We start from the raw sequence: 15,595 nt of genomic DNA, 5'->3' as shown, positions 1-15,595 counted from the left end.
AGTAAAGAATCACCATCTGTGATTATGATGACTAAACCTTCTTTTCTCAAGACATAGATGTCCCCTTGCCATTGCTGCAAATCGCATAAGATCACCCCAAAACCTTTGTTTTTTCCAAACTGAATAACCTAAAGTTTGATAACCTGTCTTGGTTCTGCAGTCCACCCATAAAAGGTGATACATTCTGCCCAAACCGTGGCCAGAATGCATCAGCCACTGACAGTGCGATCACAGCTATGTATGTTTGCCGACGTGCGCGTATAAGAAGGGACTTATCAGTCAGTGTCAGCGCATGGGGAGAAGCCGCCGGGGACCCACCTGTAAGACTAGTTATTAAAAGCCAAACATACATGGCTGTGATCATACTGCCAGTGGCCACGGTTTGGGCAGCATGTATCACCTGTCAGGTTCCCTTTAATAACCTTGGTCGCTTGTCCTTCTAATAAACTCCAGCCCCAAATTGTACTGAGTATCTAAGTCTAAGTGTGGCCGTACTAGTGACTTGTACAGAGACAAAACTATGTTCTTGTTCTGTGCCTCTTTTATTGCATCCCATTATTTTATTTGCCTTTTTAGCAGCTGCCTGACACTGATCACTAAAGTGGGGTTTGCCGACCACCCATACAGCCAAGTCTTTTTCACTGACCGTTTTACCCAGTATTATAGCATTTAGCACATAGTTATACATTTGGTTTCTTTGGTTCCTATGATGTAACAGAGCAAAGGAATTAAGAAACAGTGGTGTGAACTGAGTTTCCGTTAATCAACTCCTCTCTACTACATCTGTATGTTCACTATGTATCCATTTGTTTAGCTGGTTGTGTGTTATACAGTGACAGGACAGCAGCGCAGGGCACTGCCCCTCCATGCCATCCACTAATGTCTATATCTGCACCCTCGGGGCCAGCGCCAGCTGCCACTGCAGTCTATACAACTTCTCATTTTGCGCTAAAAGAGCACAATCTTTACTGGTATTTTTTTCTCAAATGTATATTGTCATATTATTATTAGTATTTTCATAATTTCATAATTTGTGTTATCACTGTTAGTAATAGTTCATGGATTAATCGGTGTCATTATGCATTATGCATAGATATTGGGAATACTCGATTGGCTATTAGCGCCAGGTTATTGGGTATCACAATCCGTATAAAACAAGAGGTCATTTCCAGCAAAGGCGCCGTGCATATCTCAATATCCAGTAGGGGGAGCTAAAGGTTCACTTAGATTTTCATGTCTGCTCATTGTGAGCTGCTGACTCCCAGCAGATAAGACTGCATGTCCCTGTGACACTGTCTAATCATCAGCACAAACATGAAACAGCTCCTGAGATCACACATCCACTTCCTCCAAGCCCCTGGACCTGCAATGTTAACACCCTTTTGATCTTAAGAAACCCATGAAATCCTGATCTGACCTTATTCTGTGATTGCACTGGACAGTTCAGCAGCAATACGTCTGCAACTGCATTCGAGTCCTGGACCAGGTGTATGCTCTCTTTGCTTACACGAAATAAGGGTGTATAATATCTATCCATCTATAATTTATTTATATAGCTGCATTAATGTCCACAGTACTTTACAGAAATTATCATCACTATTCCCATCAGGGCTCACAATCTACATTCCCTATCAGTATGTCTTTGGAGTGTGGGAGGAAACCGGAGAACCCAGAGGAAACCCACACAAACATGGGGAGAACATACAAACTCCTTGCAGATGTTGTCCTTGGTGTGATTCAAACCCAGAACTCCAGCGCTGCAAAGCAACAGAGCTAACCACTGAGCCACTATCCATCCATTCATCTATCCATCCATCTATCCACATATCCATCCACCTATCAATCCATTCCTACATCTATCTATCCATTCATCTATCCATTCATCTATCCATTCATCTATCCATCCATCCATCTATCCATCTATCCATCCATCCCTTCATCTATCTATCTATCTATCTATCTATCTATCTATCTATCTATCTATCTGTCTGTCTGTCTGTCTGTCTGTCTGTCTGTCTATCTATCTATCTATCTATCTATCTATCTATCCATTCATCCATTCCAAAAGAAAGTCCCAAATTGAAGATGACATTGTTGATTCGTACATTGAGTATTACAGAAATCTGCAGCAAAGTCCAGTACAAGTTCTAGTGAATGGGGTTCTAAGTTCTAACAAATCTTATTCACTTACTATATAAAAATCTGCAGCAGAAGGTTTGTGGATTTCTACTGCAGTTTTCATTTATTACATGGAGTAAAATCTGTGGCAGCAAAATCTACTACAAAATAGTGTATTCTGATGTGGATTTGTAGAGCGGCACAATGTCATATTAAGGGTATGTGCACACGATGCAGAAATGAAGCAGAAAATTTCTGCATCATTTCTGCATCTCCCTGGCAGAAAAAACGCATGCAGATTGTGCATGCATTTTTCCTGCAGAATACATGCGGATCCACATGCAGATTCACATGCGTTTCCGCATGCAGATTGACAAGCGCTTTCCAGGCGATGTTAGCATCACCTGGAAAGTGCTTGATAACTAGGTCACACTATATAAATCCATGCAAACAGCATGGATTTATACAGTGTGAACCGAGAGCGTGTATATACTTACCTCCGATGGCCCGCGCTGTCCTGCTCAATCTGTTCTCCCGGCTGCCGGCAACTTTGAATTGAAAGACCTGCCGACGTCAGCGTCACGTGACCCGTCACATGACTCTGACGTCACCGCAGATCCTACAACTCACTGCAAAGTGCCGGGAACCAAGCGGGAGCGCTGCGCGGGCCGACAGAAGGTAAGAATACATTATTTTTTATTTTATTCTTCTTTTTACAGCTTTTTTAATGGTACCTGGGTGTGGATGAGACTCTCCTCTCCTCCACACCCGGGTACCATCCGCACATTAGAACGCACCAATTACGCAAGTACAGATGCTGTCTTGCGGAATTGGCGCGTTCTAATGCAAGTCAATGGCGGCGAAATCGCCGCGTTTCCGCAAAATTAAGGCTGTGTTCACACGATGCGTATTTCATGCGTTTCCGCGGCGTTTTTGCAGTTGCGTAAACGCCGCGGAAACGCATGAAAAACGCATGGTAGAAGGGCAGCAATGTTCCCCAATGGAAATCCGCATGTGCTGTGCCCATGATGCGGATTTTTCCGCAGCGTTAACGCTGCGGTCAAAAATCCGCAGCATGTCAATTAATTTTGCGGAAACGCGGCGATTTCGCCGCCATTGACTTGCATTAGAACGCGCCAATTCCGCAAGACAGCATCTGTACTTGCGCTATTGGCGCGTTCTAATGTGCGGATGGTACCCGGGTGTGGAGGAGAGGAGAGTCTCATCCACACCCAGGTACCATTAAAAAAGCTGTAAAAAGAAGAATAAAATAAAAAATAAATGTATTCTTACCTTCTGTCGGCCCGCGCAGCGCTCCCGCTTGGTTTCCGGCACTTGCAGTGAGTTGTAGGACCTGCGGTGACGTCAGAGTCATGTGACGGGTCACGTGACGCTGACGTCGGCAGGTCTTTCAATTCAAAGTTGCCGGCAGCCGGGAGAACGGAGTGAGCAGGACAGCGCGGGCCATCGGAGGTAAGTATATACACTCTCTCGGTTCACACTGTATAAATCCATGCTGTTTGCATGGATTTATATAGTGTGACCTAGTTGTCAAGCACTTTCCAGGTGATGCTAACATCGCCTGGAAAGCGCTTGTCAATCTGCATGCGGAAACGCATGTGAATCTGCATGTGGATCCGCATGTATTCTGCAGGAAAAACGCATGCACAATCTGCATGCGTTTTTTCTGCCAGGGAGATGCAGAAATGATGCAGAAATTTTCTGCTTCATTTCTGCATCGTGTGCACATACCCTAATTGACATGCTGCGGATTTTTGACCGCAGCGTTAACGCTGCGGAAAAATCCGCATCATGGGCACAGCACATGCGGATTTCCATTGGGGAACATTGCTGCCCTTCTACCATGCGTTTTTCATGCGTTTCCGCGGCGTTTACGCAACTGCAAAAACGCCGCGGAAACGCATGAAATACGCATCGTGTGAACACAGCCTTACGCTGCGTGTGATCCCGGCCTAAACCTTCTAGATCACTGACCCTTTAGTCAGGATAATGTGTTACCTGAGGCAGAGCTCACCCCTTGCCTCCTGCATTGTGCCCCCTGGGTCACTTCCTATCTCTGGCATTGTAGATCAGGCTCTTTATTCTAGGGTTGGTGAGGACCCTCATGAGCCAACATTAGTGGCTTACCTTATCAGTATGCCCTGCATACACATGGTGGGAAGATCCCTCAATAGGCTGGATGAAGCAGAGTCCTGTGAGCGGTATGTGAGGGTGTGATGTGCCCTAACATGCTCAGGGAAGGCTCCTCACACCCCTGATAGAAGCTGAGGGGACAGCGGTAATTACACCCAGCACTTAGGTTTGCATTTCTTCCCATTACTGACATTCTCTACTCCCTATCACTACATGTGTAATGTAACATTGCAGGATCTAAGGTGGATGGATTTTACTCTGCAATAAATGAAATCTGTACTAAAAATCCACAGAATGTCAGCTACAGATCTGAACAATCCGCTGCAGATAATTACACTGGGAGTGAACTGGATCTGTTAAAACCCCAAACAGTAGAATTTATCCTAGGTGCAGAATTCAATAATACTCCATGTATGAATCAAGATGATGGAGGGATAGATAGAAAGATAGAAAGAGAGATAGATAGAGAGAGAGAGAGAGAGAGATAGATAGATAGGAGATAGATAATAGATATATGGATGGATAGATAGATAGATAGATAGATAGATAGATAGATAGATAGATAGATAGATAGATAGATACAATTGTATGATACATATATGGATAGGGTACAGATTCACAGATTCTATATACATATATACATGGACAGGTGGATATATATAATATATCAGCTCCAGCGCAGATCAATCCCTGCTTATTTGATAAGACAATGCAGGGCCAGGTAATCAAGATCAATCACTATGCAGCTATTCTCCATGACACACTGAGCAGCGCTGTCAGCACACAGGGAAGCCATCACTCTGCTAGGAGGATGGTGGACAGTGTCTGGGCTAGTGTGCAGCTATAGTTATAATTTCCCATTGAATTAATAAATAATTATCATCCATTCTACCCAGTCATAACAAGGGGTGTAGATATATACATACACACATTACACACATATATATATATGATTGTGTCACCTGGGGTGTTACTTGTGACTGCACAGTGGGACATGTATCATACATACATCACATCATGACTGGGTATAATGGATGATAATTACTTATGAATTGAATGGGAAATTAAAGCAATCTTAAGGCCCTACTTAGACGTTCATTCTTCTTCTCGGTATGGACGGCTTTCCATCAGTATACTGGGTCAGATCTTTGGTGTTCAGACAGTGTGTTTTTTTTTACTATCACTGACTTTCTTGGATGCTAAAATAAAAATATAAAAAGCTTCTCCCACCCATGACAATGTTGCATGCAGTCCAGGTTCTTTATGAATCCATAGACTTGTTTGGGTGATTTTGATCTGTGACTTCAATAGCAGACATGTCATCACTGTGATTTTTTTCCGGGCACACAGTCCAAATAACGGCATAGACTATAAACGGGTATTTGTTTTACCCCTGAAAAACACATATAGACCATGTATGTGAAAAACAAATGTCTGATCGATGACTATAGAATATGTATTAGGCTGGGAAACAATATATCCATTGCATTAGGTTCAGATTTTTGACCCTGATGTAACTCAATGGATCAGAAGTGATGGCAAAACTGGAGGACAAATGCATCAGTTGCCATCAGGCTTTTTCATTATTTTGCTCCAGGTGCTGGTCTGGGGACTGATCACAACGATCCATGGACACAGACAGAAGAGACCCCTGTAAAAGAACAGAACGTGGGCCCTTTGAAGCCCAATAACTCATCATAATGCACAATTCCACCTGCTCCAGAGATGGTAGTGACCCCCATTACCTCTTGGGACCCTGTGAGGCTGCACAGGCTGCACCAATACTATGTCCGTTCCTGTATGCATAATACAATGTGATTGGGCCCCCAGAGCTGTGCCTGCACCCGTCCACCGCAAAACCAAATGGGCCAGACTGGAGGGAATGATTTCATTGCAAACAATGGGATCAGTTTCCTTCCAGCTATTTTTGTTAAATCCTGCATGGAAATGATGATGCAGCGGTACATGAAGAAAGACCCAGCTTTATAAAAAATATATATATATATATATATATATATATATATATATATATATATATATATACAGTACAGATCAAAAGTTTAGACACACCTTCTCATTTAAAGATTTTTCTGTATTTTCATGACTATGAAAATTGTACATTCACACTGAAGGCATCAAAACTATGAATTAACACATGTGGAATTATATACTTAACAAAAGAGTGTGAAACAACTGAAAATATGTCTTAGGCTGTGTGCCCACGTAGCGTTTTTCAAGCGTATATGCTGCGGAATTTCCGCAGCGTAAACGCTTGAAAAACGCATGTATATCCGCACCCCATGGTCCCCAATGGCATTCCGCAATGTCAATGCCCATGCTGCGGATTTTTCCGCAGCGTATATGTTGCGGTCAAAAATCCGCAGCATGTTCATTAATTTTGCGGAAGCGCTGCGGAATCAATGTGCGGATGGTACCCAAGTCTGGATGAGAGGAGACTCTCATCCAGACCTGGGTACCAAAGAACCTGTAAAAAAAAGAATAAAATAAAGTTTATACTTATCTTCTGATGTTTTCCCTCCGTCGCGCTGTTGTCTGAAGGACCTGCCACGTCATTGAGTCATGTGACCCACCACATGACTCAATGACGTCACCGCAGGTCCTGCACACAACAGCGTGAGCCGCTCAAGCCTCCGGACGGGGCAGAGAATGCATCAGAAGGTGAGTATAAAGTTTATTTTTTTATTTTTTACCATTCTGAACAAGTTGTCAAGCACTTTTCCAAGTGATGCTTGGAGAAGTGCTTGATAACCCGCATGCGGAAATGCATGCAAAGACGCCTCACAAACGCTTCTACCTGGCGGGAAAACCGCATGTAATATCCGCATGCGATTTTCCCGCCAGGGAGAAGCGTAAAAAATATGCTTCAGGTCCGCAACGTGGGCACATAGCCTTATATTCTAGGTTCTTCAAAGTAGCCACCTTTTGCTTTGATGACTGCTTTGCACACTCTTGGCATTCTCTTGATGAGCTTCAAGGGGTAGTCACCGGAAATAGTCTTCCAACAATCTTATAGGAGTTCCCAGAGATGCTTAGCACTTGTTGGCCCTTTTGCCTTCACTCTGCGGTCCAGCTCACCCCAAACCATCTCGATTGGGTTCAGGTCTGGTGACTGTGGAGGCCAGGTCATCTGGCGTAGCACCCCATCACTTTCCTTCTTGGTCAAACAGCCCTCACACAGCCTGGAGGTGTGTTTGGGGTCATTGTCCTGTTGAAAAATAAATGATGGTCCAACTAAACGCAAACCGGATGGAATAGCATGCCGCTGCAAGATGCTGTGGTAGCCATGCTGGTTCAGTATGCCTTCAATTTTGAATAAATCCCCAACAGTGTCACCAGCAAAGCACCCGCACACCATCACACCTCCTCCTCCATGCTTCACGGTGGGAACCAGGCATGTAGAGTCCATCCGTTCACCTTTTCTGCGTCGCACAAAGACACGGTGGTTGGAACCAAAGATCTCAAATTTGGACTCATCAGACCAAAGCACAGATTTCCATTGGTCTAATGTCCATTCCTTGTGTTCTTTAGCCCAAACAAGTCTCTTCTGCTTGTTGCCTGTCCTTAGCAGTGGTTTCCTAGCAGCTATTTTACCATGAAGGCCTACTGCACAAAGTCTCCTCTTAACAGTTGTTGTAGAGATGTGTCTGCTGCTAGAACTCTGTGTGGCATTGACCTGGTCTCTAATCTGTGCTGCTGTTAACCTGCGATTTCTGAGGCTGGTGACTCGGATAAACTTATCCTCAGAAGCAGAGGTGACTCTGGGTCTTCCTTTCCTGGGGCGGTCCTCATGTGAGCCAGTTTCTTTGTAGCGCTTGATGGTTTTTGCAACTGCACTTGGGAACACTTTCAAAGTTTGCCCAATTTTTTGGACTGACTGACCTTCATTTCTTAAAGTAATGATGGCCACTCGTTTTTCTTTACTTAGCTGCTTTTTTCTTGCCATAATACAAATTCTAACAGTCTATTCAGTAGGACTATCAGCTGTGTATCCACCAGACTTCTGCACAACACAACTGATGGTCCCAACCCCATTTATAAGTCAAGAAATCCCACTTATTAAACCTGACAGGGCACACCTGTGAAGTGAAAACCATTTCCGGTGACTACCTCTTGAAGCTCATCAAGAGAATGCCAAGAGTGTGCAAAGCAGTCATCAAAGCAAAAGGTGGCTACTTTGAAGAACCTAGAATATAAGACATATTTTCAGTTGTTTCACACTTTTTTGTTAAGTATATAATTCCACATGTGTTAATTCATAGTTTTGATGCCTTCAATGTGAATGTACAATTTTCAAAGTCATGAAAATACAGAAAAATCTTTAAATGAGAAGGTGTGTCCAAACTTTTGGTCTGTACTGTATATATATAAATATTTAAATCTATCTACCCACAAATAGATACAAACACATTTTAGCAATTATTTAGTCCATTCTCTAAAAATTATGTCCAAGACAGAATGGTTTGTTGGTGCCCCCTGGCAGGTGAGGGGTGCATGCCTTGCCATCTCCCTCCCTTTATACATACATGCACATACATGAAATTGTCTTCAGGCTCAACTCAATAAATACTTTTTTAACCTTCTTATCAATGGAATCTTCTTTTCTTTATCAAGAGGTTCTGCAGCAACATGAGAATATTAATAGCTGGAACAAATGTAACTAAACTGCTTCCTTGATTGCAAAGTGAAAATATGTGTAATGTATCCATCCCTGTAGCCTGCACATGTGTGGATACATTGTGCTGTGTGGAGATGTGTGGCTGCTTTCTTGCACATCAGTCTATCTGCTGCATGATCCTATATGGTGCTGCATGATCCTATATAGTGCTGCATGATCCCATATGCTGATGCATGATCCTATCTAGTGATGCATGATCCTATATGGTGATGCATGATTCTATATGGTGAATGATCCTATATAGTGATGCATGATCCTATATGGTGATGCATGATCCTATATGGTGATGTATGATCCTATATAGTGATGCATGATCCTATATGGTGATGCATGATCCTATATGGTGATTGATCCTATATAGTTATGCATGATCCTATATTGTGATGCATGATCCTATATAGTGATGCATGATCCTATATAGTGATGTATGATCCTATATAGTGATGCATGATCCTATATGGTGATGCATGATCCTATATGGTGATGCATGATCCTATATGGTGATGCATGATCCTATATAGTGATGTATGATCCTATATGGTGATGCATGATCCTATATGGTGATGCATGATCCTATATAGTGATGTATGATCCTATATGGTGATGCATGATTCTATATGGGGAATGATCCTATATGGTGATGCATGATCCTATATGGTGAATGATCCTATATAGTGATGTATGATCCTATATGGTGATGCATGATTCTATATGGGGAATGATCCTATATAGTGCTGCATGATCCCATATGATGATGCATGATCATAGATGGCTGGAGGAGTGAGATCCTGATGCTGCAGATCAGTGGATATCACTACCCCCTTTTCCTTCAGCATCACACAGTCAGGTCTCAGCTCCTGTGAACCCTCCTCCTCCTCCTCTTCTCCAAGTGTTTGCCTGGAAAGCTGAGCCAGGTCCCAGAGTGAGCAGGAACTGGTGCTGGGCTCTCAGGAGATGTGACAGAGGAGGGCTGGGCTGACAGTGCTCTGCTCGTTGCTTGTGTGGCTACTGGATGCCATCTCCACTGTGCCCGGAGCCCCTCTCATCCTCAGCCACTGTGCACCTTCATCCCGAGGACTACAGCACAATGCACGGACCTCCCTGCGATTTTGGAAGAGGGGACAGCACGCAGCACTGTTCATGGTGAAGGCTCTGCAGCTCTAAGAGCAAGAAATCCGTGCAATCGTCTGCAGGGCAAGTTCTGGACCACTTTAAAAGCTCTTCATCTCTAGGAGGATCTTTATTTGCGATCTACCTTGCTGGTCAGGAGAAGACTCCAGAGATGACCACCTAGGATATTGGCAAAGCATGGTTTGGGGTCTGATGGAGCAGGAAGTACTGAGCAGCTATGGACAGCTTGTCTTACTAAAGAACATCTCTTGTAGGGAAGACTAAAGTTTTTGCTGATCCTGCAGTCTTCTTGGGTGGCTTCTTCTGCTGGGATTGGGGCTCCCTCTCTTATTTGGATGTCTGTTACTATGTAAATATGGGTCTACTTGGTCCAGTCCTGCTGTGTGGATTCTTATGTCAGGTTCTTGGTAAGTTAAGCATCTCCTTCTATGTTTCTGGCAAGTGCTGAGCATTCTTGAGACTGCTGCTCAGCACACATGGATGGCATTAGGAGACTTGGAATAAGTCAAATACCTTGCTTTGTGGCTCTGGGCTGAGGAGATGTTTCCAATAAGCACCCTGTCTTTCCTTATCCAGAGTACTAAGGATGGAAAATGGGCCAAGTAGTAAGTTTAATGGGCAAAGAGGAAAAAAAATGCACCTAAACCACATGAATGCATTGTGTGTGTGCATAGCAGGTCATAACCTTAAGGTGCAGGCTAAGGGTTAGGTAGATAGAGGTCACTTGTATCCCAGGAATGGCTGGAATTGAGGTTGGCACTGTGTACCTGGGGCTGTATATAGGCATACTGCTGTGTGCAATAAAATACACCCACTCGTCACTATTTGGTTCATATAGCTGCTGCAGAACCTCTTTAAATAATTTAAAGTAAGCATATCCTATCCACTTACCCTATATATTTTTAATGGTTAAATGAGCTTAATGGAGCTGCTAACTATCAGAATGCATATATCTGCCTATGCTATATATAACAGCTCAATTGAACTTGATGTAGCAGCTGCAGAACCTCTTTAAATAAAAAAAAAACTAATTAAAAAATCAATAGATGGTAGAAACTAGGTAAGTTCAAATGCCTGCACAGTTCAGGTTTTATTATTAATAGCTCTATAATATTTGAATTTTTTTTTCTTACCAAGAGGTTCTGCAGCAGCTCCTGACTGGGTGATGAAACGCAACTCAATATATAGACTTGAAGCCATCAGTACATATAGAAATAGTTCAGTCACATATAAAGGAGCTGTCAGCTAGTCCTCCCCTGTACACTGACAGCCTGTGCTAATATGTCTGCAAGGGGGGAAAGCTCAGTAAGTGGATTGAGTTGGAAAGAAAATCATATTAGGTTCTCCTACAGTGAAAATCATTTTAAGAACAAAAGCCTGAGCAGCCTGTGCAGCGATATAAGTCAACTTCATTGCACATCTGTATGGCCTTTGTTCCTACACTGCCTGCTTATTAAGGACTAGGATCAAGAAGTTCCCTCCAGCAGAGCTCGGCTTATTACATGTCACTGAGATGATTTTATGGGATTTAGAGGTTTTCACATTTTCTAGAACTTGTGATTAAGAACTGAACAGTCATATAGAGGGGAGGTCTCCACACATGCCAGGGGGTCTGGTGCTGGCAATGAGACTGACTGCATTAATCTCCTAATATTCTGGGTATTTGACGAGGTAATGATATCTTGCTGGTGTCAATTTTGATGACAGAGGTCATGTATCGAAGATAGAAATCTGATGAATGAACTTATTCTGTATTGGAATGCACCTATATACTGTATATACTGTGTAGGGATGGGCAATAGTGAGGAAGACACACATATACAGATGCAGCAGAGCTGAACTTGTCAGATGTTGTAGGTTGGAGATTGTCCTATATAGCAGAGCTGAAATTGTCAAATGCTGAACCATTGACATTGACATTGCAGAGCTGAATGTGTTAAGTGTAGTAGGATTGAATTAACTATAACAAGTTTTGCTGGATTTAGATTGCCAGATATAGCAGAGCTGAATTTGTCAGATAAAGTGGTGCTGAGATTTTCATTATGGTATTATGATTTGTTTTCTGTGGTTTTTATATGGGCAAATGTAATATAGACTCTCAGTAATGATGCAGTCCAATGAGATACATGATAAATTAGGATAGATCTAGATAAATATGAGATAGATAGATAGATAGATAGATAGATAGATAGATAGATAGATATGTGATAGATAGATAGATAGATAGATATGGGATAGATAGATAGATATGAGATAGATAGATAGATATGAGATAGATAGATAGATAGATATGAGATAGATAGATATCTGATAGATAGATAGATAGATAGATAGATAGATAGATAGATAGATAGATAGATAGATATGAGATAGATATATAAATAGATATGGATGGATAAATAGATAGATAGATAGATAGATAGATAGATATGAGATAGATAGATATATAAATAGATATGGATGGATAGATAGATAGATAGATATATAAATAGATATGGATGGATAGATAGATAGATAGATATATAAATAGATATGGATGGATAGATAGATAGATAATAGCTATTGGATAGATATTAGATAATAGATAGGTATTAGATAGATATGGGATAGATAGATAGATACATATTAGATAGAGATTAGATAGATGATAATAGATAGATAAATATTAGATAGATATCACACATAATCATATGGAGCTCAGACATAGACTTCAGTGTATTCCAGGATTTTTATATGTAGTCACCTCCTCTTACACATTTCACCTAGAACATGGCTATAATAGATCAATGTGATGCATATATACAAGCCGGCCTTAGTACTATAAACCATACAAGTAATATATAGGTAATCTCACATTATGCCCACGTGGTCGGCATTTCCCTTAAACTAGTCTGGGTGGGATGGATGACCACAAACAATGTGGCGTCTGTATCACGAGATACATGCATATATCTGGTCCTTCCTAAATAAAAAGAAAAAAATCTGCCTTATATGGGACTGGATGTGGTGATACTGGTTACTTTGTGTCGGGTGCCAAATTAGTATCCATGAGGTTTTGGAGGTCACCAATGACATGGGGATCTCCAGTAACTGCACCAATGGGTCTAACCGGTCTGTATGGAAGTCTGGTGCCACCCATGACCTGTATACACACAGGCTGGATATATACCTGTGTTCTGCATATGGCAGGAGCATCTAGAGGAGATTTTGACTTCAATCCTTGATCCTTGATTGCTCAGAGCTTCATTTATGGAAGAGATCAAGGCTTGTTTGTACATTGAGTCAATAGGAATCTCAGCCGTCTGCCATTATAATTTAATTATCAAGTTCAGTAAAGTAAACACTGGATTCATTCTCCAAATACTTGGAGGTGATACTTTTATGTGATCATTATTGAAAAAAAAGGTCTTTTTGTTCATTGTGTCACATTCCTGGATTGGAGGCTGCTGACACATGGCACCTTAGTAAGACGCCTATTGTTTAGGAGCAAACATGACTCCAGAGTAATGGGCCTGGGGCACATTCTGTATGGAGCTGATCACTGTAATCTGTGGACAGTCGGGTGTGTGGCGGGATCTTCGGTCTGTCACGGCCAGTGTGGAGAATGCTGAGCTGTGAATGAAGGGCGATCAATGTGCCCGACACAGTGATAGACCCCAATGTAGCCCCAGGTCCCTTATGTGTTGTCACAACCTAGAAGTTTGGCTCCAGGATACATTTCTGTTGGCCATGAAGAACTACTGTATAGATCCTGGAAAATGATGACTGTAGATGACTCTGATGGAGAATTAGGGTTGTGACCCATTACTAATGAAGAACATACACTATAAAGTGTATGGGACCAAGGTAGTTACAAGAAAGAGTTAATTGTAGCTTTTATTACATATAAGTTAAAAAATATTTTTCCAACGCAGTAGACAGTGAACCAACGGGGAGACGCCCATGAAGGAAATAAGCGTCACAGATCACAAAATGAGCATAAAATACAAAGAAATATATGTAAAGTGTACAAGAAAGAAAAGAATCACGGATTGGAAATACAAAGTTAGTAATGAATTATTCATATGGGAAAGCTAAAAAGATAGTAAGAGGTAAAATGGAATACCTGCCGAAGAAGTAGAGTATGACGGCTCACCCATCAAATACACCCGACGGGCGTTTCACAAATGCTTTGTCAGAGGCCCCTAATTGTAATGCTAGTTTTCAAGAGGCCGAAAAACAGATTCACTCGCTTAGGCTTCGTGCACACCACTGATTTTCTCTTCAGAGTGATATCTGTGGTTTTCACTGACAGCACCGGTACCTATAATACACTATGGAGCTGAGCATATGTCTGATTTTTTCGTCGGATTGATCAGTCCACAGAAAAAATCGGAAATATGTCCAATTTTGATCCGAGTGTCAAATCGGCAGTGCAAGTCTATGGGTCCGATTTTTATGGACTGACAAAATGGAGGAGGTGGATAATTTTTTTTTTTTCCTCTCCACGTACGAGCGAAACTCATGCCGCTCTGATCAAACTCTGATCCGAATATTCGGACCATTTTTCTCGGATGTGGAGAAACCCCACCTTAGACTCAGGCTACCACTTACTGACTGGCCATCCCATAGTGTTCCCAGCCAGATGCCAGTGTAGACTATTCCTGTATTTCGGCTGTACAGTACTATCTAGTCTATGACCTCAATAAGCTGATATCTCACACCAGAGGCCGTGTTAGAGCGCCCCCTGTGTGTTAACCCTCCTTCATGCGTCCTTTACATTTGCAGTGAGCAGGACCTTAGCTGCCCTGTAGATATCAGCTAGACATTGAGCTCCTCCATATTGTGGGGTCATGGAAGGCGATAATAGGTGTAATGTATATTATATTATTCATGACTGTGTGGATCGATAGTCTCTCGCACTGATGGATTGCGATTTTCTGGGTCTCCTTTCTATTATATACATTCGTTAATGTTGCGGCATGTTGTAGTAGTTGTGGCCGTATCATATTGGTCCAGCATTGTGCGATGTATGGGGAGTATGACACAAAGAGGTCACTTCCTTATGATTAACCATTTTGTGGGTTATGGATACAACCAGATGAATATATCTCACCTCTCACCATGTACCAAAGTTGGATAAACTTTCAGGCTTCATGCAAATAGCATTATACAAATTGTACAGAATATGTAAAAGTTAGAATAAAATGGATGTAGTCAGATGTTGCAGAGCTAAAATTGTAATTCAACTCATTGTGTTAACATGGTTCATTAATTGTATTTTTGCATAAGATTGTAAACCTATTAGACAATTGAGCAGGAGCAGATCTGCAGTACCCAGCAATGGCCACTACACAGTGAACGGCGCTGCGCCATTCTGGCTTTGTTCACTCTTTCTACATGGCCACTTCTGGAGCTGGAAGCAGGTGATTGTGGTGGTGACTGGTTTTGGACTCCACCAATCTGATATTATTGACATATAAATAATCAATGTTACAAACACAAACCCTTTAATCC

General features: G+C 42.0%; 1 protein-coding gene across 16 annotated transcripts in view; it reads left to right on the top strand.

Annotated features, from left to right (window-relative positions):
• The window catches only part of ROBO2 (roundabout guidance receptor 2), a 1,535,448-nt gene that overhangs the window by 932,275 nt on the left and 587,578 nt on the right, over positions 1-15,595 (top strand). Inside the window, exon 1 of one of the 16 annotated variants that reach the window (XM_073668223.1) lies at positions 9,795-10,506. The exons of 14 other annotated variants lie outside the window; for them this stretch is intronic. In XM_073668223.1, the coding sequence (XP_073524324.1) occupies positions 10,455-10,506 (52 nt within the window). In that variant the 5' untranslated portion in view covers positions 9,795-10,454. Of the gene's footprint in view, positions 1-9,794; positions 10,507-10,670; positions 10,705-15,595 lie in introns of those variants that run through there. One more of the 16 variants, XM_073668227.1, reaches the window with a different exon arrangement.

The sequence above is a fragment of the Phyllobates terribilis genome, unplaced genomic scaffold (genome assembly GCF_046119375.1).
Source record: "Phyllobates terribilis strain yellow unplaced genomic scaffold, ASM4611937v1 Scaffold_2__4_contigs__length_985480577, whole genome shotgun sequence".
NCBI classification, from domain to species: domain Eukaryota; kingdom Metazoa; phylum Chordata; class Amphibia; order Anura; family Dendrobatidae; genus Phyllobates; species Phyllobates terribilis.
The sequence above is the reverse complement of the archived record's forward strand: the minus strand, read 5'-3'. Positions and strand labels throughout refer to the sequence as shown.